The 26,050-nt window shown below is 39.6% G+C and overlaps 1 protein-coding gene across 1 annotated transcript in view; it reads left to right on the forward strand.

The window, feature by feature from the left end:
• Positions 1-25,833, forward strand: part of TMEM164 (transmembrane protein 164) — a 39,662-nt gene extending 13,829 nt beyond the window's left edge. Inside the window, exons 2-6 of the mRNA XM_009889296.1 lie at positions 860-909; positions 2,592-2,658; positions 13,242-13,320; positions 24,723-24,823; positions 25,241-25,833. Of these exons, the coding sequence (XP_009887598.1) occupies positions 860-909; positions 2,592-2,658; positions 13,242-13,320; positions 24,723-24,823; positions 25,241-25,447 (504 nt within the window). The 3' untranslated portion in view covers positions 25,448-25,833. The remainder of the gene's footprint in view (positions 1-859; positions 910-2,591; positions 2,659-13,241; positions 13,321-24,722; positions 24,824-25,240) is intronic.
• Positions 25,834-26,050: the final 217 nt, after the last annotated feature.

Below are 26,050 nucleotides of genomic sequence, written 5' to 3' on the forward strand. Positions count from 1 at the left end.
ATTCTGGATGAACCAGTGAGACTCTAAATATCATATCTCCTTTTGCTAACATACAACATGGAGTGTTTAAAAAGTTTGATTAATGAATGCAAGTAACACGGAGGGAAAAAACAGTTGTTATAAGAGACCTGTAGAAGATATTTATGGTCTCCAAAGTAGGGAAAATATAGTCCATAATTCAAGGAACTTTAGTTTAGTTAGTAAACAAAGTTTATTGCAAAAATATACAACGATGGAATAGTGAAGCATAGTGAAACATTAGACACTTTTCCCAGAAGCCATGTGGGTCTTATGTGCAAGGTGATATATAGACCTTATAAGATTTTTCTGGCATATACTTTTTTTTTTCTTAGCACAAAGAAGCATCCATTATTGGATTGTCATCATGCATCTGTTACGTTCTCTTCCTCTTTAACCTGCCCTCATGAGTTGAAATGACTGGCTTTTTAAATAGAAGATTTCGGAGAAACTCTGATTGGATTTTTAACAGTATTCACTAAGAAAATATCTTGGCGTACATTTAGTTAAATTTGATCACTGCCTTTTTCTTGCTATGCCTTTATTAGAGTTCTGTATGACCTTTTATAGTGGCAAAATCAAACAGGCTAAAAGTTGACTTGTTTCTTAGGCACTGGCAGAAGCCAAACCCTAGGTGCTGCTCATACTGCTTAAATCCATTTATATATAGGTAATATGATACCTTTTAATTTGTTCAAGATTTTTACTCTTTTCTAGCTCTGCTGTAAAACGGTTCTGGTTAGAAATGATTTGTGAGATACAGAACCGGGACAGAAGGATATAGAAAATGGAGTCTAAAAGAGATCATGTAATTAATTTAAATATGTTTCTAACATTTCAGATTTTTCTTCTTGCCTGCCCTCCGTGTCGGACTGCGATGATTCTCTTCAGGTAACGTCTGTTCCTTACTGTATTTCTGTCTACTTGCATAATGTATTTTAGAAATTAATCACAGCTTAAGTCATAAAATATTAAGATATATATCCAGTTGGAAAAGCGTATTGGTTGGATTGAAAACTGACACCCTGAAAAGGGTCAGGGCTTAAATCATGGGTGTTGAGCCACATACTCTTGGTTCTTTTGTACTGGTGGTTTTGGCCTCACTTAGCAATGTGGATTAGCTCAGTAACAGATGAGAAGGCAGGCGTCTTTCTACGGATTAATGTATGGGCTTGTGTAATTGATGTCATGTCCCTTGTACCTTTTTATTATCCCCTCTAAAAATTAGTGACTGGGATTCATGGAAGGACGTGCATACAGTATGGGTCCAGTTTTAAAATTGTGGATATAAGGTAAATAGTGAAGGCAACTTCTTGCTGACTGGGGTATTTTTCAACCTATGCAGTCTTTTCTAAAATACTGTGTATTGTTACTAACTGTAGGAACCACGAGAGTTTCTAATGTGCAGGGAGCTCTAACAGACTACTGCAGTAGAGTCCAGTAAGCAGCTGAGGGGGGTAACTGGTCTCATCATGGGGAGGGTGATGGGGCTTCCACGCAGAGTGGTAATCAGGAGTGGCTGTAATTGCCACCGTGACAGTTAACCTAGCTCTTTCTTGTCTTAGTCTCGGCAGTGACTGGTAAAATGATGCTGGGGGCATGCTACATGAACTGTTTTGGAACTGCTACTGTCTGTCTGCAACTTTTTCCTGCTGTTCCTTATCTGGGTGGGGAGCGGGCTGAATACAGAGATACTGGGTTAGCATCTCCATCTCAGAGAGTGTGAAAAGAGTGCCTGGTGTCCAGGAAATCCTGGATTTACTTTGCATTTGCAAAAGACTGGTTGCAGAGTGGAGACCACAATATTTGTTGTTTTGCAGAATGAGCCTTTTTGTTTTCTAACACCCTGACAGCGTACAAAATCACTTTTGAAAACCGGTTTTAAAATTTTGCCCTTTTGCTGCCTTCAGTTACTTTTAAATTCCTAACAGTTTATGACAGTTAGTGGTTGTAGTCTGTTTAGTCTACTTTGTGTCTGATATAAAGTAGACTGAAACAGTACTGATACTGTTTTTAGTTCTTGTGATGCAACAGTGGTTCAGAAAAAGATGGCTGAAAGCTATACAAAATACAGTATTATAATACTACTTTCCTGCCTTATTCTTTGCTTAGGACTTACTGTTGCATTTTGACAAATGTAATTATTTTATTTAACAGACTTCCAAATTGCTGAAGCTTTACTTTGAAGCTGTATGTTTATAGAGTTAGACAGGAGTAAAAACCTTTATCAAATAGGCTATTTTAAGCTGTGAAAGACAAATGAACGGCAAAATTCCAACTCTTTAGCAGCTTGCATCATGAACAGGATTAACACAAACGGGCAGTCCAGGCTTTCTAGGAATCCAAAGCTCATTATAGAAAGCAGTCCTACTTTAGGAAATTATTTAAGTGTGTATTTAAAGAGAGGGTTTTGTCCTGGTTATTGCATTTAACAGTGGCTTTATCCAAATTCAAGCCAAAAGAATTTTCTTAAACGTCTTGCTACCTTTTATTGAAGTGATACTACATAAGATATGTGAAAACATGACATTTTACTTCCATCTCTGAAAATAATATCACATCACTTTTCTAAGGTTGCAGATGCATATGCTGAATGGGGCCCTCTTGGCATTGCTGTTTCCTGTTGTTAATACACGCCTGGTGAGTGTATTGGACTTTTCTTCCTCCTTTTATTTAGAAATCTTTTATTTCTAAATTATTTCCTTTGGAAAGAGGTTAGACCTTTGCTTTGTTTGGCCTTTTAAAGTTCATTTTACTGGGCTGTAGATTCCTGGTACAGGTCGCTACAATGGAGCCAAAGTACTAATCTTGGATTTTTTTTGTGTTTGTAAATCAATGTGGAAAGCTAACACTGCTGTATTCTAAGGGTAGAAAAAACTACTTCATCAGTTCCATCCGAGCCTTTAAATAGAGGGAAAACTTAATGGCTTTGAAGGAGGCTTTCATAGTTTAGCATTGTGGCCTGTGGTCAAAATTCAGTTTTGGGCTTTTCAGACTATATGTACGTGTAAGATTCCTCAGGCATGGAAAATGCCAGATCTTGTTGGCTGTCACCCCCTCTTCCCAAGATTAGGCACAGCGGCATTCTTTTTTCTGTTCAAGTTTTCAAATCTGCTATAAAACTCCTATCTCCTGGATGAAAAATTAGCCTGTTGATGTCCCCAGTAAGATTCTTAAACCTATCGAGTGTTAATGGTAAGAAAAGTTATCCGGAGTCTGAGCCATGCGAAGTATTTCTAAGGATTATTGTTAAGAGCTGTTATGCATGCACGCGTACGGTGTGTACGTATGTGTATACATGACTCCATGCGTGTTCATTTTTTGTCATTTCACTTATTTGCAAAAATCTGTTGTTGCAGTTATTTAAACGTCTGTTTTAAGATGGAGTTTGCTTGAATTTATCTGCTTACATGTTTACGGTGTCTGGATGAAGTACTCCTATCTATATCCATATAGCATGTGAATTAATGATACTATTAACAAAATTGTTGTGGACTTCGGATTCCGTTACAAATCTCGTTAGTAGCTGTCCGTTTGCAAATCTTCACTGTCTTGACAAGATTAAGTATAAAAATCTGCATCTGTATTGAACTTTATGGGTGATATGCTATGTTGATTGGCCACACTGCTAGCTAGGAGACCTGAAAACTGGCAATTTTATTGTTGACTTGTAAATGGTTTCTTTTTTCCCCTCTTTAAGACTATAAAATTTTGCACTGAGACACAGTTCAGTTACTAGAAAGAGAATAATACATCTGTAGGGTTTTACATGTTAAAAATAGTCTTCCATAAAGCGTGCCACATACATGAAAAGGAGATTGGGTCACACTTTTCAGATTTCAGTGGATTTAGTAGTACAATAACCCTAGAGTTCTTCTAAGATTTACTTTGCCCTTCTTAATCTGGTAACTACGTATATTCTTTTCCATACTGTAACAGCTTATGTGCAGTCTGCAATTATGTTTTAATAAAACTTAATTTGGTGCTCCTTCAGCACTATCAATATAAACCAAGTGTTTTTTCCTGATAAGGAGAACTCTGCTTTTTATTTCAAACTATGTTGTTTTTAAGTAACTATAAACGTTAGCATAACAAAATGATTTTTCTGGGTAACCTTTTAAGGATAAAATGTTGAAATAATTAGTAAATCATTGTCTTGTATTTTCTCTGCCATTGTCGTAGATCTCATTCATATTAGGACAGTGGTGATTAAACAAGAAAAATACAGACTACTTATATAAAATTCTCCCCTTAATTAGGGATAGAGGAGCCAAAGGATAATGTCCTAGAGCAAATATTTTTTTTTAATAAATAAAACTTTGGATATTTTTGGCCTAACAGCTGCTTGCTAGGCTGTTCTCTTTCCAGTGTTTCTTCTGGCACAAGATAATGTGGGTGATGTTTTATAGCACTGCCGCTTTGACCCAGATTCTCTCGTGATAGGCACGCGTTCTGCTCTGCGACTGTCATTGTAGTTGTTTACACTGACATTGTCCTGTAAGCAGTAAATGTCTCTTAAAACTTAGTAGGAACTTAAAAAAAAATAGCAGTGATTTTGTCCGTGCTGTCTGCTGTGGTTTGTAGTATCTAAATGAAAAACTTTTGATTCAGTCAAGAATTGTTGTGTTTCTGTGCCTCAACTTTTTAATTTCAGTTTTATGATGTTTTAAGATAATATTTTAGTGTGTACATGTTTCATACAAAAGATTTGTATAGTTAGTTGTGTCTGTAAAGGGTTGTGATACATAGTGTGTGGCACAAAGAGCATGAAAATTTGGTGACCTAACCCAACAATTAATTCAGAAGTGAGGAGGGCGATGTTGTCTGGGGCAGAGAGGGTTCTCAGAGTCAGTGGGAACAGAAAAGCAGGAGGCTGTTGCCTCCCAGCACTGAGCCATTGTACCAAATTGATGTATTGCCATAAGCACTGAAATGCCTTGCTGTTACCTTTCATCGTGTGAAATGTGTTTTATCTGTAGGAGTTATTTGTTAATCATCTGGATGTTGTCTTGTAAGTAGTTTTCGTTGTCCTGAGCTGATATTCTCCTAAACCTCTCTCTTCCATGTGGATTGCCTGTTAGTTATCTTACAGGCAGCAGATGATTACTGGTGATCTGTAGTCTCTTTTTGGAGAAGCCTGCTAGTTTAGCAAGTTCAGCAGTAGGCACGTACCTGCTAGCTAGCAAATTTTGTATTATTATGGATATGAAAGCAGTGAGATGCAGGAGAAAATACTAGATGTACAGTTTTATTTGTACATATCAATAATGTGAAAGGGGCAAGAGCCAGCAGATACAGAATGAAAGATGATCATTACTTCACCAGCTGATGGATGTTTGTTTAGGAACAAGTGGGTGTCAGGATTTTGGTTCGAAGTATTAACCTGTTCAAAGTAATTTCCAGAACACCTGTTGCAACATTTTGTGGCATAGTCTGTTAGGGACATGTATTTTTGCTACCAATTACGTTACTTAATGAATTGTAAGTATTCTTTTTGTATATATGATTCAATGCTAAATCATCCTGAAAAAGAAATTTTTGGAAGCTCCTAGTATAATTTGACATTTTCAATTTCCTTGTAATTTTTTAGGACCTCAGTAATTTCAAAACTATTCTTAAATATTAGTCTGTTGCCAGTGGAAATGGAGAGTTGAAATATTCATTGAAACTACAGTAGGAAGTTTCTACCTTCTGTTGTTCTAACCTTTCAGTGATGCTGTACTCATTAAAAATTTTGTTGGACTGTAATGGGCACCTGGGATAGTGTTCCCCAAAAAATGTAGCCTGAAAGATTAAGGTCAGTCAATTCTGTCTCTTCCAAGGAAATATTTTCCTGCCTTGGCATGTTGTCAAGGTGCCAACAATTAAGTCTTGAGCAACAGATGCACTCACTTGTATTTATTTGGCAACTAAACACTCCAGTTATTTGCTACATTATTTGCGATGTGCTGATGGAGTTAAATTTTGTGCACTGGAATAGTCATTGGATGAAGACAAAACAGTTTGTTTCTTACTCAGTTAATGTTTTTCTGAGTTCTTATTACCCTTTCAGAAATAAAGAGTATTTTAATTTTCTCTCAGACTTTTGTTGCTTTAACATTAACATTATTAACATAACATTAACATTTCGCATGGATAACAGCATAATCTTTTATGACCCTTAATAGAGAAGAAGATGCTAAGGAAGTCGGATTGTTAGGTTCCCAAGTGGGATCCTAGAAAGGTATAAGAGATACACAGGAGTAGAAAGATTTCTTTTTACTCTGTATTTGTATTATATGGAATACAGTGTAGGTTCTGATAACCTAGCTGTGCGAGTAAATTCATTTAACTGCCACAAAGACTCCCAAGTGTTTGGTGAGCAACTGGTTTTGTTTAAAATTTTATTAATGCAATATGAAAGTTCAAAGGAAATTCTTTCCACTGGTTTCAAAGTGGGGTTTTTTTGCAAGCTGATGTCCTGAAAATGTTGATATAGATAAAGTAAAAAACAGGACATGTCCCAGAGGTGTTGGACTTGCTGTCTCTGCTCACACAGCTGAGATGGTGCAGTTTTTATGTTTCCAGAAGCTGCTATATTCTATTATTAGAACTATTTGGCTTGAGAGATACGCATTCTAAATCTGTTTTAGGAACAGAATCATACTCGGAGCAGTACTTACAGTGCACACTGTGTAGATCATTGCCTGCTGCATTTCTATTAACTGTTAAGATAATAAGTCACTGTACTAAATAGTTTGCCCGAAATGCCTGTGCCTACACTGCAAAATGGAATAGGTTATGGTAGCACATTGTGCTGTATCAAAACTGGCTTCATCTACCTGGCACAAGGAAAAGTAACAGAACAGTTGCACACGAGGGGCTGTTGACAGATTGTGCTTTCGTTGCTGGTAGGTGCTAAAGCCAAGGTTTCTGCATCTTTCGGCCATTACGTATGCTGTATGCATTTAAATGGTATGGATGTGTAAACGGAGTCTACAATCACTTATTTGGTAATGTAAATCTACCTTCTGCTGGTGGTGATAAATAGTCCTAATATTATCTCTAGAGGAACTGGAAAAATACTATTTCTGAAATTGGTATTATTTACCTCATATAATTCCTGTTTTTTAGACTTGACTCTACAAATGCTTGATTGTGTCCATTGTGTCATTAATGTGAGCTGGTTTGTATAATCAAATTGAGTGACCAGAAGACAGTGGTGCCTTTTTATGAGGCACAATAAACATGAAATATAGTGCTAGTCAAATACTCAAAACACTGATTAAAAGTCAAAACAAATGCGTTCATTTGAGATCAGCAGTGCACTGAACAATGCCTTTTCCTGATTTTCTTGGTGAGCATCATCTGTAGTGACAGGCCAAGTGTCATGGTATAACCCCAGCCTCAGCCAGGCACCTCAGCACCACGCAGCCGCTCGCTCACTCCCCTGCAGTGGGATGGGGCAGAGAGTCGAAAGGGTAAAAGTGAGAAAACTCGTGGGTTGAGATAGAGACAGTTGAATAGGTAAAGCAAAATCTGTGTGCGGAAGCAAAGCAAAACAAGGAATTCACTCACTGCTTCCCGTGGGCAGGCAGGTGTTCAGCCATCCCCAGGAAAGCAGAGCTCCATCACGCATCACGGTCACTTGGGAAGACAAATGCCATCACTCCGAGCGTCCCCCTCTTCCTTCTTCTTCCCCTAGTTTTATTGCTGAGCATAGCATCTCGTGGCATGGAATATCCCTTTGGTCAGTTGGGGTCAGCTGTCCTGGCTGTGTCCCCTCCCAAATCCTCCTGCCCCCTCAGCCTACTCGCTGGTGGGGCGGTGTGAGGAGCAGAAAAGGCCCTGACTCTGTGTAAGCGCTGCTCAGCAATAAGGAAAACATCCCTGTGTTATCAACACTGTTTCCAGCACAAATCCAGAACGTAGCCCCATACCAGCAACTGTGGAGAAAATTCACTCTATCCCAGCCAAAACCAGCACACCAAGGAAGAGAGTCTCTTAAGACTTGTCAGAATTTGGGTATGTCATGAGTTGGAATCCTGGGGCCTTGCCCTAGCTGGATCTTCTGGAATTCATACACTAGTGAAAATACAGTCATGTTTCCTGTTTTGTTATGTTTCTGGTCCCCTCCACCCTTGTAGCAGGATATTATTTCTAGTCCTGTGTTCTACAGTGTCTTCACTCTCCAGACTGTCAGCACAGGAGATGCTCTTGTCTAAACTCTCACGAGTTCTACAGCTCGTGCATGCTAACACTGCCTTTGGTAGCAGGTGTGAATTTTGATTCTTTCCTTCTGTATATATGCCCCACCCTAACAGGATTAAGTGAAAATGAGAACTAGATAAAATTAATCGATAAAACTCATCAATTCATGATACTTTAAGGGAATTATAATTCCCTGCACGGACTGGATTGTGTAGAACAGCTTGGAGGGTGGATGCTGGTTGAGACACCTACTTGAAACAGATTGTTTAGTGGGACTAATCAATATGCATTCATATCAATTACAGGCAAGTAGGTGTATGGCAGTGAAACACTCTGCCCCTAAAATATAAGGAAAAGGAAGTGTTGCAAATAAAATCTGGGATGCTGCCTTAGACTGTCATGCAGATGGGTGACAGCCCTGCTACTCCTTTCTTTCAAGGGGCTTTGCTGTTGACACTAATGCCAATATTAACCTAAACTTTTTTCTCAGTCTACTTTTTCCCAGTATTAAGAGATATGGGAATGTCTTTTCTAATCTATGCCACATTTATACGCTGGTGCCTGAGCTGTAGAACTGCCCAAAGAGCGTACCAATAACTTGAGCATGGGTCAGCTTCTTGGGTATTTGCCAGTTTGGATGTATGCTGGAGAAAAGAGTTCTGGGCAGACTGGAAAAAAATCTGTTTTCCAAATGCCACTTGTATTTGGGTTTTGTGACTTTTAAGTCTTCATGTCATTTTTAGACCATTCTTCTAAGCTTCTCTGGCAGCTGTTTCTTCTCTGCCAAGTGAATAATTTGCTATGACAATCCTAAAGGTGCTCAAAGTAACCAGTGTTACATGGGTCTAGTAGCTGTTTGCCCCATGATTTTGTATTGTATAGCTTTATATAGGTTCCAGCTCTCTGTTGTTTAATCTGTTCTGTGGTCTGCTTTGCAGGTAAAAAAACTCCACAATGTTTCTGGTTTATTTCTTTGATTACTGACTGTTTAGGAAACTAGTTACTGATCATAGGTTATGTAACTGAGTTTCTGAGTATGTCCGCAAAAGTGGCTGGTACAGAATGACGGTTCACGTTTACTAGAGTTCGTGCTAGATGTGCTACAGAAAAGACCAGAACCTGAGAGCTGAATTGCTTCTATTCCTTTTTCTGCCATACTCTGCAGTCTTTGTAGAGGATGGTGAAGGGAGAGCCCAGTACAGTGCTTGAGCTGTTGTTGCAAATATAAGGCCAAGGTATAAATAATTAACAGAGGGAGAAGCACTACTTTCAGAAAACAGGGCAAAGTGGTAACCTCCAAACCCACTGAAAACCAACTGCTGTGTCTAAGTGGGTTTAAACTAGTTTAAACGAGCACTGTGTGCCATACTCTTTGGGGGGAAACTCTCGTCTGAATATCTGACTTTTGGGCTCAACTCTACTGCTGTCTTGAGATTTCTCTAAAGCTTAGTGCAGTCACTGGAAAGACCAATTGTTTCCTTAGGGCAGTAGGTGGTTTAAGTTAGGGCAGCAAGTACGTGCTGGGAGGTCTTCTGCTGATGGCTGTGACTCCTCATGCTCGGTGATGCAAGGGTGAGCTCTAATCCTTCCTCGTACAGTTTCTCTTTTCCATGGTCTCACAAGCGATGTAAGCAGCTGCTAGGAGTTTAGCTAGACTAGCAGAGCTGTACGTAACTTACCTGTTCCTGGGATGGAGGTCTACTGCCTGCTTGCTCTTCTTGGTACTTTCCAGAGGGCCTTTAGCATGTGTCCAGGGAATGTGGCACTTTTGAATCTGCATCATACCAAACTGATGTGGGGGCTAGAAGCACCCATGGCTGCTTTGAGCCAAACTCTTCCTGGCAGAGCAAAATGCCATTTATTTTCTAACAGAAATAATGTAAAAAGTGAATACTCTGAACATTTATTTCCAGAGTACTTTGTTAGCATGCTTTGATCTTGTATGTTAGAGGAATTGTGTATGTCAGTATTAGTTTGGTGTGTTTTGGAATGCGTATGATTTTATACCGGTGTTAAAACCTATGAATGGATGAAGCAGATTTTCTTTGCCACAAGTAAGAGTCTTTAAAGGAAAAAAAAATTACTTATTGTCTTGAGTAAGAGAGTAGCCTGTCCTCTGTATGCATTTGCCCTGTTAAGGGAGCCTAGAATATAAGTTAGTAGAAGAAATAGGTAACTTGTCCTTTTGTTTTGTGCCATTAATTGTTTTAAGATTCTGACTAAGGGAAGCAAAGTGAAATGCAGGAAGAGTCACGCTGGCAGCTGGTAAGGGAGGCGGGAGGTTAGTACAAAAAAACCCTAGCAAATAAATTGACAATTAATATAGAGAGTTCGGAGGAGCCTATCTTGGTGACAAATATCCAGTGATTCTGAATCTGTCTGGGGACAGGTGTGGTTGAAGAAATGTACCATGAGCATCAGTGGTTTGTTATTAGGGCAATACCGCTCTTGAGAGTGGCTGCTCGGTTTCCACCAAGGCGGAGGGAGAGGACAAGTGTCTTGGGGCTTATGAAGAGGGTCCACTTTGGAGATTGGAGTCTGGGTTTAAATACACGTGGCCTTCACGGGTGTCTATGGTCAAATATTATTAGGTGGACCAACTCAGTATTCTGACTTGCTTTGTTCTGTAAGTGTTGCTTTGATTATTTTTTTTTTTTTTAATTTCTCGAACTTTACCACTTGCTGAAGTGCTTACTTGTTTTCACAAAGAGATTCTTTAAATCCAAATTGATGGATGGTCTCTTCTACCTTGTCTTCACTTGCAGTTTCTCTTTCTGTATAAAAGGTACCTATCTGCTATCCGTGAGTGTTTTATTGATAAAACAATTTATAGACGAGACCTTTAGAGCTAGGTGAGTCAATTGCTCAGTACAACTTTATAGTTCTTCTGTGTTTGTTCTTCTTCTGTTTGTTGTAGCCTGGCTGTACAACTTGAGTGCTCGGTTGTCTAGAAATTCTGCTTTTGCAGCTCTATACCAGGAAATGCACTTGCGTAATTAGCCAGGCTTCAGAACAAGCAATCCTTCATAGTAAAAAAAAAAAATAATGTTTTGTTTTACACAAAAAAAAGTATTGTCAACACCACTGCAGCTAAACAACAGTTACTCTGTTCTCAGAAGTGTCCTGAGCGTAGTGTTTGTGTCACTGGCCCTCACAACTCGGCGAGTGTAGAAGCCTTTATGAAACCATAGATACTAAATAGAGAATGCTCCTTGGCAGGAGTGAGTGCCTCATGTTGTGTTGTTTATAGCCAGAGCTATTGTTTCTGAAGTGTGCCTGTTCCAATTGGGAGAGGTGCAGCTTTTTCTCCAGTTAGGAAAACTGCTTTAGCCTCTTTCCAGATAATTTTGATTCCCTCACTTTGCCCTCTTGTGTCTTTCGACACGGGACGACTGAAAGGGTCCAGATTCAGGAAACCTCACAACTTCCATGAAGTTCTTGCTTTTGCATACTATTATCTTGCTTGGTTTTATGTTTTGATACAGAATACTTGGAATGAAATAACCCAACAGATTGCATGGAAGATTTTTTTAGCTTAGTCTCCCAAGAGCTGGCTGAACATCTTGGAGGGTTGAGGTCAGGACACTGATAGTGTTCAGCTGGGAGATGCCAGGACTAGCAGAATCCAGCTGTTGGTTTTAGCATCTTTTACATTCAAAATAGGATACGAGAATTGTTGTTGAATTTAAAGATCACTATATTAATTTCCAGCTATTTATTGACTGGTATTTAGGAAGAAAACCAAACTGGTTCAACCTCTATTTACTTCTGTTGCTCTAGAAATTTTTGTAGTTTCTCTTTCAGCGCTATGACTTCAGTGTCTCAGAACAATAATAGAAAAGTAAGGCTTTTTTCCCCTCTTTATTTTTTCTTGCCAATAGACAAGCCATGATGGTAAGGCTTGCGTCTGGATTCACTTTAGCCTGTAGAGTGGTAGAATGAGTCTGCATTTGAACCAAAGCTAATGGCTTTGTGAGATGTCATACTTGTGTGGTGGTATTGTCCAGTTTTCACTTCTGAAAAATAATGGAGAAGTATGTCTTTCCAGCTTTGTAAGTGAGCTGCAGCAAGAAGTTGAATTCTGAATTTTGAATTTGAATCCTTCCTACTACTGTTCAGTTTTAAATGTGTTGCTTTAGTTAAACAACTAGGTATAGGCAAAGGCATTTACAGATGGGAATAACTTTCAAATACAGTGCATCAACTCTTCTAACTGATAAGAAGCTAGAATTAGTTGGGTCTGGATTAAGGGGCTCAAATTAAACTCCGACTTGTGGTTCAAGTTATTTTTAGCACAGTATTATTTTAGCACAGTCTGTTTGACTTCTCCTCTAAGAAGTAATGTGAATTCAACTAGTAAACACAAAAATAACTAATTGTAATTTCCCAAAAGTTGTCAGCAGGTGAGAAATACCTGATTTACTACTAGTTGGTAACTTGTTTACATACATCCTGCTTCAGCTTCTCTTTAAAACCAATAAAATATTGGTTATTTTAGATTTGCTGAAGCTTAGCGGTTTCACACATGCATGCAGATTGCTATAAATCAGGTCTTTTAATTTTTACACAAGCCTCCTCAGTAATTACTTTTATATATTTATTTATATAGTTTTATATATAAAAAGCCTCATTTATAGAGTTCTATCACTCACAAGGTAGCAATTTTCTTTCTAAATAGGCTACTGTCATATGGGGTGTGTATAATTTCTGGTTTGATTACGTTAGGGTTCTGCATTGTTATTGGTAATTTATGCTAACTAAGAAAGAGAAAAGAGCAATCTTAACATTATTCCTTCTTTGGGCTACTGGCTAATTTTGAGAATTGTCAACTTGAAGTGTTGCATTGTGTTCGTGGCAAGGGGAATGGAATGGACTTTCAAAGAACAGACCGTTAATGTAATTTCTTTGTTAATATACATAGGTGATAAAATAACTGAACTGAAGGAATTGTCATGGGTCATAAGGAGAGTGGTTCCTTGTAACTCAGTTGTTAAGGATGAGAAACATTTATAAATGTTTTCCTTATTCCACAGCTTCCATTTGAAATGGAAATCTATTACATCCAGCACGTGATGCTTTATGTTGTGCCCATCTATCTGCTGCGGAAAGGAGGTAGGTTGGCAATTTACTCTATACATATTGAATTGGTCCCATGCAATGAAAAAGCTATGTTTAATGGTTACCACAGGCTTTACTGTTACTCTTTTTTACCAGTTTTCTCCATGTTATTACTTAATAGTTTCTGGTGTTATGTTGGAGGTGTAACCTGGATAACAAAGACTTGCCAGGAACTGAAACGGGAATGAAAAAAATGGTCTTTTGCCCAAAGGGATATTAAGAACATTGGCATAATGTGCACTGTCTTCTTGAGCAGCATCTTTGCCAGCTTGCAACCTTCTAAGTTGTTGGTGGTATGTGTTTTTAAGACTTCTTGGATGTCTCTTGGGAAGTACTGCAACTTAAAATGAGCTGAAAAATTATTATTATATCCCCCCGTAAATATTAGTCAGCTAGTTAGATAAATTCCTGAAATTCTGAAGCTCTAATGAAATTCTAGCAACACATACTAGTGAAATGAACTAGCTTGCTTTTTATCTCTTCTAACAAGATTACTATTTTGCATTCACTTATGCCATAGTAGTTCAGTAAATCTGTGAATCCCAAATTGTTCCACTGGCCAGTGACTTTTCCAATTATTGCTCCTTAGAAGGGAATGCAGTACAGTATGTATTCGGCTGGTGTGATGCTCTGCCCCCCTCTAGCGTTGACATGCCTCCAGCTGCGTTTTCTAGCAGAACTAAGTTGTTTCATCCAGGAAATAAAAGATGATAATTTATGGTCCGGATGTTCAGTAGCCTTTAATGAAAACCCCGAGGATGTGATGTCAAGCAATAGGATACAATTTAGCAAATGGTCAGAACACACATAGTCAGCCTCTTCCATTCTGGTAAATCTTTTGTATTTTATACGAGCAATCACTTACAATCCTTCACGCTTATTTCACTATAGGTGTGTAACCTTTTTGTTTTGCACTGCTGAGTGAAACTGAATGAAAATGATTCAAAGGAAGAAGTGAAGTATAGTACTTCAAAAGATCATTCTGTTTGTTTCTCTTATCAGAGAAATATGCCAGCCACCTTTAATTTTGATCTGTCTTTGATATCTTAAAATTCTGGCAAATAATGCTAAAGTGCAGTATAGTTGTAGAAGTTACACAAACTCCTAATCATTGCAGAAGTGGGATGGGGAGAGTGGGGAGAAAGTGTGAACAACCATGTAGTATGCTGTGGGCAGTGACAAACCAAACTTTTGTGGTGTCACTAAATCACTTCTTTTGATGGCCTTTAAGTTCCCACATAACATAATTTTAAGATGTGTATTTTATTTTGCTTTAAAGTTTGGCCTTAGATGTCACTTGATGAGTTCCTTTGATTTTTTTTGGGGGGGTGGGGGGGTGTTGTTTGGTTTTTTTTGTTGTTGTTGTATGTGTGGTTTGTTTGTTTGGTTTGGTTTGGGAAACCAAACTTTGGTTGAAGTAAAGGGTGTTTGGGTTCTTCAGCACCTATTTCCTGGGGCTGATAGGACAGTTGTCACCCTAGTGCAGTTTTCTAAATTTTTGCCCTTTATTAGTTTACAGGTATTTGCTGCCATCTAATGTTGACATGAGGGCAGTGACATTTCTAAATGAAGTGTTGGCTAAATCTATCAATTGAGATTGCTCTACTCTGTGTAACTAATAAGTGTTCATTTTCTTATGCAGTTGGCTTCTGATCACCAGACTGATTGTAATACCTCATTAGCAGAACACCCATGGACTTTAGTAGTAGTTATGGCTAGTGCCACAGGAGACCTAATGTATGATTTTTGATGGAAAAATTACTCAGCCTGAAAACATTTGTTAATATTTTGACATTTCACTGTCACCTTTGTTTGAATAATAGAATCATATAGGTTGGAAGGCACATTTAAGATCATTGAGTCCAACCAACAACCTAACACTGCCAAAGCCACCACTAAACCATGTCCCTCAGCACCATGTCTACCTGTCTTAAATATCTTCAGGGATGGTGACTCAACCACATCCCTGGGCAGCCTCTTCCAATGCTTGGCAACCCTGTCGGTGAAGAAATTTTTCCTAATACCCATCCTAAACCTCCCCTGGTGCAGCTGGAGGCTGTTTCCTCTTGTCCTATCCCCTGTTACTTGGGAGAAGAGACCAACCTCCCCCTTGTGACCCCCTCCTTTCAGGGAGCTGTAGAGAGCAATAAGGTCTCCCCTCAGCCTCCTCTTCTCCAGGCTGCACACCCCCAGTTCCCTCAGCCGCTCTTCATCAGACATGTGCTCCAGACCCCTCACCAGCTCCGTTGCCCTTCTCTGGACACGCTCCAGCACCTCAATATCTTTATTGTAGTGAGGGACCCAAAACCGAACACAGTATTCGAGGTGGGGCCTCACCAGTGTTGAGTAGAGTGGAACGATCACTGCCCCAGTCCTGCTGGCCACACTGTTCCTGATACAGGCCAGGATGCTTTTGGCCTTCTTGGCCACCTGTGCACACTACTGGCTCACGTTCAGCTGGCTATCAAACAGCACCCCCAGGTCCTTTTCTGCCAGGCAGCTTTCCAGCCATTCCTCCCCACACCTGTAGCACTGCATGGGGTTCTTGTGGCCCAAGTGCCGACTTGGCCGTGTTGAACTTCATACCATTGGCCTCAGCCCATTGATCCAGTCTGTCCAGATCTCTCTGTAGAGCCTTCCTACTCTCAAGCAGATCAACACTCCCGCCCAACTTTGTCCTCTGCAAACTTACTGAGGGTGCACTCAAGCCCCTCGTCCAGGTCATTGATAAAGATATTGGAGAGAACTGGCCCCAATACTGAGCCCTGGGGAACACCACTTGTGACCAGCCACCAACTGGACTTAACTCCATTCACCACCACTCTTTGGGCCTGGCCATCCAGCCATTTTTTTACCCAGCGAAGCGTATGCCCATCCAAGCCATGAGCAGACAGTTTCTCCAGGAGAATACTGCAGGAAATGGTGTCGAAGGCTTTACTGAAGTCTAGATAAACAACATCCACAGCCTTTCCCTCATCCACTAAGTGGGTCACCTTGTCATAGAAGAAGATCAGGTTTTTCAGGCAGGACCTGCCTTTCATGAACCCATGCTGACTGGGCCTGACCACCTGGTTGTCCTGCCTGTGCTGTGTAATGGAACTCAAGATGATCTCCATAACCTTCCCCAGCACCGAGGTCAGACTGACAGGCCTGTAGTTCCCTGGATCCTCCCTCTGGTCCTTCTTGTAGAGGAGTGTCACATTTGCTAACCTCCCGTCAAGTGGGACCTCCCCAGTGAGCCAGGACTGCTGAGAAATGATGGAAAGTGGCTTGGTGCAGTACTTTGAGTAGAAGTGGCTTGAAGTAGTTTCTGAGTAGATTACACCCCTTATCCAAACTATATCTTGTGAAAATTGTTTTTTCATCACTGATGTTGATCAGCTGTTGATCTGTATTCTGTATCTGATTCTGTATTTTAAATAGAAATTTTCATCAGTTAATCTGTGGATTATAATTGGGAGAAGTAATTGAAGAGTAGTGAAATTGGAAAAATGAAAAAGAATGGCTTGTATATGGAAAAATATATTACTTCAGTTTTATTTGGAATCTGCCAATATTATTGATGGCCTTTAAAGGATCATAATATTAACATTTCTCAAAGGAAAGTTGAGCAGAACACCTGAAGCAGAGTTGATTTGAGGCTCATTCTATACAGAACTGCATGTCCAAGTTTGTTGATGTGCTAATCAAGTATCATACCCATCATGCACACACATTCGATTACCTGTTGAAGTGTTTCCTTTTTGAAAGGAAACTGGGTGACAGTAAGCAAGGGCTGTAATCATTTATTTTCTTTCTCTCCCTGCTATTCATTACAGTGGTGAAGACAGGTCATGTTGCACTGGCAGCATCACCTTCGTGTGTCTGTCCCCCCCATGTAAGTGTGGGGGCTTTACCATGCTTAGGATCAAATTGACGAGAGATGTTCAGGACTTGGGCTTCAGTGTTGCACAGTGAACTCGCTTGTGGATTAAGACCTCTTTCTCTCTTCTTCTTCTTCCCTCTCCCTTCCTTCTGTACTGAGTGAATACAAATTTCTGTACTTCGCTTTCTAACATATTTTCTTTCCAAGTGCACATATGCATGTATGCATACACATGCATGCTAGGCGAGACAAAATAAATGCGTATGCACTATGGCTCAGATCTTTCTTGGCTGCAGTAAGAGGCTCTCATGCAAAATAAAGTAGTACAGCTGTAACAGGCCAGCACAGAAGATTGCTAACTCAAGGCAGTTCTTACATGAAGTATTGCTGCAGTTGGCAACTTTTTTGCTCAATGAATCTCACCTTGTGTCACCTGTGAACCTTGCCAAAAATTATAGTATGCATCTGGGCAGGACACAGCATTCCTGAAATAGCTGCTTAGGCCGAACCAGGGCTGTAGGTCACTGTTTTCTCTTGGTTTTGGGAGGTGAGACCCTTGCTTCCCTGTCAAAAAAAGTATGAATGCCTTTGTAGCTTCTGGATTGGTTTACATTTGCATCATCTAAGCGCTAGGATTGGCAATAGGGAGGTGCAATGTGTGAATTGTCAAGGTGAAAAGAAGAAGACAGAAACCACAGCAGTGCAGATTTAGACCATGGAACCAACCCCTTAATTGAAAAACTCCTCAAACTACTTTCGTCTACAACTAAGCTGGTCTTCTGAAGCATATGAGTATCTCATAAGTATACGTTATGCTAGTGGGATACAGATTGCTGGTAGAAGGCTGAGGGAGAGGGCAGCTGAGGAAGTGTAATGTCTCAAACTGCCACAACTATTGCAACAGTGCGTTAACCTGACCTTCTAAGATCAAGGTATTAAAGACCTTCAGTGGTGTTCAGGACAACTTAGTTTTTCTAATGTATACTCTTAACATAATGAAAAAAATCTAGTTTGCACTTTATCGGCCTTAGAGACTCACAGTTCTTGACTGTCTTGGTCCTTAAGCTAGTTTGGTCACGTTTTCAGATGTGTTTGACAAGATGATATGTGCACCTTATTTCAGATCCTATTGAAATTCAATCGAAGTGGAATTGTTATTTCCTGAGTGCTGTGAGCAGATGATACCATTCCACAACGGTTTGAAATAAGGGTTAATTTATAGCAGCTCCCTAGCAGTGGAATTCAGGAGATAATCTTTCTTGTGTTTGGAGATCCCCAGCATTATTTAGTTAACTTAATAACTTAATGAAGTAGAAAAGGATGTTAGTGTTGAGTTTTTTAGGATTTTGTTGCTTTAAGGAGCAAACTGATGTGTGAACAGCTGTACACAAAGTTCCAGGATATCATACATGCTTAATCAGAGACTTTTGTATTGGTGTCACTGAATGGTTGTGTGGTTCGGACAGTGTAGCCTGCAGGGGGAGATAGTCTCCAGCATCTGCTCTGTCAAAACGGCTATGCAAATACTCAAAATTCACAATTCAAATCCAGGTTGTCCACACTGTGGAGAGAGGAAATTGATTTTGTTGTATTTTTTGGGGGGGGGAAGGGGGAGGAGAGATATTTTATTTTGGAACCAAAACTGACAGTAACGGCCTCGCAAATTCTGGACAGTCCTGTGGTCTGGCCCCATGGATTTTAAGAGCTGATTCACTGTTGTATAACTGTGCACAAGTGGACAGACATATACACCCTAAATAATTAAGTAGTTGAGTTGTTCGCTGAGAGTAGAGTCAGAATTTTCAGCTTATAAGGTAAGTGCTGTATCTTTATAAGCAATAAAGAAACTGTCTCTGACTCGGGTCATAAAGCCCTTTTCTTTTTTGATCTAAGTGTCTTCAAAAGTGGCATCAGAAGAGATTAAGTTCTATGGCATTGTCAGAAAGTCAGTAGAAGTTGATGATTTTTTTCTTTCCTTTCTTTCTTCCCCCTCTCATGGAGCATGCCTCCGTCACATTTCAGACGGATGGAGAGAAGCAGCTCTGTACAGCCAGCTTTCCTGAGGGCAGTGCAGCGCTTCTTGCCTAATGAGAAGCTGGGCTTAGTTGTAAGATGTAGAACACAGATACCAAGTACGGACCAAAGGATCATTTTTCCTGTGGCTGTATAAACTAGGAAGGCACAATTAAAGCAATTGCAGATCTAAACTTGTGCTTTCCGTTGGCTGTTAGGACTTGCTGGCACGAGTGAGGGATTGCCATATTTAAAGCCATTTCTAGCTGTGGTACCCTTTCTCAGCCACTTCCCCACTTTTTGACACCTACCTGTATTTAGCTATGTCTTTCCTTAGCTTTTAAATCAAGTCATAAAGCAGGCTTTATTATATACCTTAGTAGTAATCTAGAAAAAAAAAAATCACTATATATTTGAATGTAGTTAGGTAGTCATAAATCTACTTTGTCTCCATCCTCATTGAAGTACTTGATAATGTGCAATACAGCTTTTTCACTGAAACTCTTAATTACTTGGAGACCTGTCAAATCTTGTGCGTGATCCTCCTGCTGGCAGCCTCCGTGTTCCTATTCCAGCTTTCTCTACCTCCTGAATCCCAGGTATTAGCCGTAAATGCGTGGTTTGCTGTCCAGCTGTGCTTGCATGATGGCAGCTGGAGCAGCAGGGCAGCTGTGGCACTGCTCAGCAGCTGGAGGTGTGTGCCAGTGCTCTGGCTGCAGGCTTATGCTGCAGGCTTTCTTAGAGCTTGATCGTTTCAGGATAATCCTGTTTGATGATTTAAGAGAGCTGGAGAGGAAGAGGAGGGGATGCGTCTCTGAGGTTTACACGCTGGGCAGTTACAGTTCCTTTGAAGCTAGGTGGCCTGTTACGAAACACTTCAAACTAAATAAGGAAGTTAATGTGGCATTCTCTGAGTGGGCCCAACATCTGTTAAAGACGTCTCTCTCTGTCTAAGAGACAGAGAAGTGTAGAAAGGTACATACCAGTAGATGGAAAAACTACTACTACTATATGAGGGAAGAGGAAGAACTGCTGCCACTTCTTTATGGAATATAAAAAATGGTTCCTGAGAGAAGCAGGTAATATAAAAGAGTGCTGTCTGAGCTGATTCTCATGAGAGTAGCTGGCGTTGAGGGAAACAGAAATCTTCTGGCATAAGGTAGTATTTTGAAACCTACACATCGATTCAGAACAGCTGTGGGGGAAACTGGATTTCAGGCTCATCCTTTTAAGAACATTTTTCCTGTTTTCCCCTGGAAAGGAAGTTTGGTCTCTAGGCTAGCTCAGTAGGCCACACTACTAGAATTAACACTTTGATCAAGGGAAATAAAATGGAAATAAATTTGCTCTCACATTTTTATGAGCTTGAAAATGAAGGAGTTGTAATAGTTGCTCTGAGTTTTGGATTAAGCAGGTCTACCTGTAATTGTGAGGCTACTGAAGGAGAGTGCGCTGGGCTGGAAAAGTGGTAAAGCTGTATCAAATGTAGTGGGAGTGAAAGCAAGATGTTAATTTGGAAAAAGGGATTATTTTAACAGCCTACTAAATTAAAAAATTGTGCTATATTTAGGTTCTAATTCTCTAATTCAGAGGAGTAATTTTCTCCTGTGTTATGTTTTCACAGAAATACAAAAGGAGTATTACTTTCTATTAAGTTGTGTTAAATTTTTTACAAGCCTATGTTTTGGGAACTTTAAATAAAAATAATAGTTCATGAGAACACTAGAACTAGCACAAGATGGGGGGGGGGGCAGTATAAAAGAAACTGATTCTCTTTGTTGATCTTTGGATTTTTAAAGCCCCGCTTCCATTTCCTAGATGGCAAAATTAAGCACTTGGCATGTTCAAGGTCAAAAAATTCTTGTTGCAGAAGCAGATGATGAACCCCAAACTCTTCAACCTATATGAAATCTTTCCTATCAATGCCATTGAAATAATGATGTTTAACTTAAACTGAAATATGCGCTGCCGTGCTATTTCAACACCAGAGCAAATATACAGCCTACTTGGATGACCCTGATTTGGAACGGTCTCAACTGTCCTGGGCGTGAGCATTTTTGAGAATGAGATTAGTGCCAGACTGGCAGTTGGATTAAATTTTTGAAAGTGCTTAACATGTAAGTATTGCCTGTGATCCTTTGGGAATAGAGAGTGAAACTCACTGCTACCTATTGACATTGATTTCCTATGCAAGCAGCAAGTAGCTTTTGCCAAAGCCAACACAGGCCATTCAACCGACCGCCCAGCTGGGTCTCAATTTTCCTGTTTGTATGGTTCTGTTAACAGAAAATAGACCACACTGCACTGTTAAACAGTCAGTTAAACAGTCATCTGTTGAACAGCAGGACCCTAGAGTAATAAAATCTATGGTGATTATTTATCTGATGAGAAACGTACAGAAAATATCCCAGGTATGAATTTAAAATTAGTTTCCCAAAGCACACTTGGGAATCCAGAACTCTCTGGAATGCTTTTGTGCAGAGGTCATTGTTTCCTTTTTGTCCCTTGATGTCCAAATAATGATACTGCTGAAAATCACGCTATTATTTTCAGGATTGCAAAGTCTAGCAAGGAGGAATTTTTCTATTATATATCAAGATCATAAGTCTGTAGAGGTTGAGAGTTGCTAATGTATTTTTTGAAGTTTTGCAGTCAAGGGAGGATGTAGCAGTGTGAGATTCTTTGCTGGAGGAACCTGAACAGCTCTCCTAAGTGACTTCTGAAACATGATCCCCTGACTAGATTGAAGCTGGACATGAGAAGCTTAGGTTCAAAGCCAAATTATGCCACTGATCTGTTTTGTCATCTTGTGCAATTTCCTCAGTCTTTTATTGGCTGCTTTCTCCTTCCAGTCTTGTTTCATAGCTGGGTTCACTTCTCTATTTTAGTGTTTATATACTACCCGCACTGTAAGTCCTCCAAATATCAAGGTCTCTGGATTCTAGCTTTTCGGAGTGTTTACCTCTCTAGACTACTACCATCTGTTCTCAGGCTTTGTCGGATACTTTTCAAATAACACAGGCAACTGCCAACCAGGCGAGTTCATGTGCAACCAAATTTGGTACAGTGCTCCTGTGCCAGTTCCTGGGAGCTGTTTTAGACACTTCATTTAAATTTTATTTTGTGTTTTGCATCTAGGTTAAACATGCACCTAACCCTGCAAAGACAATATGAAAAAACCTTTGCAAGTCCACCGATGTTTTCTTTACCCTGCAGCTGAGGAGGGAGCACAAGGAGATTCTGTACAGCTTGAGCAGGTCACTTAAAGTTGGTGCAGCCAAAAATAGAGTCATGGTCTCCTGAACTCTGATAGCAAGGCTAGTTGTGTCTTCTCTGGCTCTCTGTAATGAAAAACCATATTCAAGGTGGTATCGCATATCTGATGTTTTCAGGCAGTGGAGTTTAATGAATATCATTGCTAGTTAAGTCAAGTCTCCTGTACTGTTTTCTCAATAGGATACCAGCTCTTAGATCGTGCTTGCTATGCATGTTCGAAGAATTAGACTTGTGAGTTTTTTCCCTTTACCTTTGGAGCACTCCACCACCACTCCTCTATTCTTGTAGAGGTCACTTTTACCTTTGGATTTTGCTTATAGTTCAGACACTGCTTCTGACCTTCACCTACCCACTGGCTAAGAAATCTTATAAGCTGCCTTATGCTTTCAAAGTAGCTTCTCTGCTCGTGTTTATCATGGTTGCAGCAAGGCACAGCTTGCTTACTAAAACATGGTGTGCAGTTTTATCTTGGGTAATTACACTAATATTGTTGCTCATTAAAGTCAGCGAGTGATATATGGGGGGCAGATGTGCTGCTGTCATTCAGGCATACAATCAACTCCTTATTCCTTGTTGACCAGCAACAGAGAAGCTATGTTATTTTGAGGGAACAATGACTAGGTGTAGTTTTAGACAATGATGTGTAGGTAATTTTGAATTTGTAACATTCACAAAATTGTATTTAAATCGGATTATTTCAGGTAGCTTCTGCAAAATCGATCTGAACTGGCATGATGGGTACAAACTATGGAAGAAAACTATGCAGAAAAGAATAGTAAAAGGGCAACAGGGATTGAGGAAGCAGTCCTGTAGGGTTTTTAAACCTGAGACAGGATGCAGCATTGTATGCTGGTGTGGTAAAGCAGTTATTTGCCTGTATCTCCATATGATACCATACATAGGCATACTTATACCAGCTTTAGTCTGGTGAGTTCTGTCCTAGCTAGCTACGCCTGTGTAGTTATTTGAGTTTCCAGTAGCCTTGTACAGTATATGCTGACGTCTGTCGAGTCTTCCTGGTAATTACTGAAGGCACTAGCTAGCAAAGGCTAATGTGAATATTGCACTCTGTGCTCTAAGCTATCCTTTGAGTACTGGATACACGTTCCAATATTTAGTAATATCTAATGGATCAGAGAGCAGACAGAGGTAGATAAAAAATGCCAGTGTGTTTTTGTAATCATCTGAAACTCTACGATTTCTTATGGCTGCTGAGAAGCTTCACATCGTGTGTCTTTTCCTTTTGCATCCCTAGGTTAAGTTATTAAAGTCATAAGGAAAATAATACTTTTCCCCGTATCTTACACTGAAATTTTTATGTCTGCTAGTAAGAGTCTTGAGAACTCTGTAAACTGTTTTTGTTCTCACCATATGATGTTTCAATATTTAATTCCAGAAATAGTCTTGTATCTAAGGGTACTTTTATGAGATCTGATTTCCTTGGTACGTTCTCGCCCATGTGACAGCGTGTTTTGTCAGTAAATTGACAAAACCTAGTTTCAGGAGGAGAGAGAAGGGTGAGCCCAGGAATAAATAATGTGATATCTGCTACTTCATTTGAAGGAGAAAAAAATATTTTACAGTATCCGTGATATCTACTGATTATAAAATTGTTTATAGTGTTTATCGGAAAATATCTCCACAGTAGTTTTCATTTAAAGGCACAATCTGTCATTAATGGATTGACTGCTTTATATAGCTTTTCTGTTCCTAGGCATTATTGGGGCAAATTACTTTTTAATAGTTGTTAAATAACCATAAACTTAGGAAATGGCAATTAGGCTGTGCTCTTATAGAGTGCTGTGCAGGAACTGCCACTACCTAGGTTAGTTCTGTGCATGCTGAAGTCACAGCTCCCATAAGAAGCAGGTGTTTAAGTATAAATAACCTGATTTGTGAAGTCATTGCATACCATTACTGTATTTTAAAATCATTTAGTACTTCTGTGGTAGAAGGAAGAATGAGGTAAAAATCACTGGTGTTTGTAAAAAAAATAGGCAAGCTTAATGAGGTAACATATTGTTCATTTTACTGCTGGACCAGAAGGAGGGAAGAAACTGTTCAGGACGCTCCAGGTAAGAAATAAGGCTCTCAAATATTAATTACTGTAATGGTATTGAGTAGGTTATCAGCTAAAGCCAGATGCGCTGACATCCACAGAGGAGAAGAGAGAGGATTATTCACGAGTGTTTGATGGACGCAGCAGTTCAGCTGAATACTAATGTATTCCTTTCTTTTCAAGGTATCTACACTCCAGAACCACTCTGCAATTTCTGGTGGGCTCTTTTGTCCACGGGGTTTATGTTTGTGTATCATTTTAGCATCTTGCAGATTCTGGGATTGGTAAGTAAATACAGGTTAATAAATGGATAGTTTGCAAGTACATTCAAAGTAAAAACACTGACTAGTTTTCAAAGTGTCCAGGTATACATGGATAAGACTACTTGCATGCAAATTTTTAATTGCATGTTCTAACGGGCATTTGTATCTCATCTCTCATAAGTATCGGTAAAATATTTCATAAATTGGTTCTGTACCTGCATAAATCCATCTATTAAATGCGCAACTGAATTTGGATCTGCTTTCCTTCTGAAAGATGCCCTACTTGTGTTGAACAATGGATTGTCACCTTTTTGGTGACACAATGGATTGTCAAACATTTTTGGTTATTATGGTAATTTCAGAATTACCATTTTAGGTGTCTGAATCAGTGCAACACAAAAATATTGTTAATTTATAAATTTGTTGTCACTTTCTCAGGTTACAGAAGTGAATTTGAACAACATGTTGTGCCCAGCCGTCTCAGATCCTTTTTATGGGCGCTGGTATCGAATCTGGGCGTCTGGACATCAGACTGTGATGACCATGACTCATGGGAAGCTCGTAATCCTACTGTTTTACAGTGCTGTCCCCATCTTTAAATGTAGCGTGGACTTGCTTAGACTCCCACCTAAGAAAATAGACTGAAATTTCTCCCCACGGAGCAGTACGCACAGGAAGCAGAGATACTTATACTGGAAAACAAAGAGGAGGGATGAGAGGACAATGTGTTTTATACTTCTCCCCACAGTTTATTGCCTCAAAAAAACCTCTATCATCAAGTGAGGTTTTTTTTTAACTGCTGTTTCTCACTGCCTATTGCCAATGGCAAAATTAGTGGCCTTATTCTGGAAAAGGTTCGTGTTTTATACATTTTGTGTAATTACAGTAGAATCTTGCTAAGCCACTGTTTAAAATTAGGCCAGGATCTGTCCACATTCCAGCAAAGAGAGTGGCACTGCTACCTCGTTTTGACTTATTTTCCATTAAATATAAGTACACTTATGTCATAGGGTAGGAAATAAAGCTGAATTACAACACTCCACTGATGTGAGCAGAACACATCTTGAAGTGCATCATCCTGGCTTAACTGTTAGCACTTGAATGTTGCAAAATGGTAACAGTGAAACGATGTGCACTTCATCTCCTAGTCCTAAGTGCAAAACAATGAGGTTCTACTGTATTTTCTTTAAGCTGGTTGAAAACGTTGGGGAACAATAACTCATTCAAAAATCTTTTTTTTTTTTTTTT

Source organism: Charadrius vociferus, unplaced genomic scaffold, assembly GCF_000708025.1.
Source record: "Charadrius vociferus isolate BGI_N301 unplaced genomic scaffold, ASM70802v2 scaffold7, whole genome shotgun sequence".
Classification (NCBI taxonomy): domain Eukaryota; kingdom Metazoa; phylum Chordata; class Aves; order Charadriiformes; family Charadriidae; genus Charadrius; species Charadrius vociferus.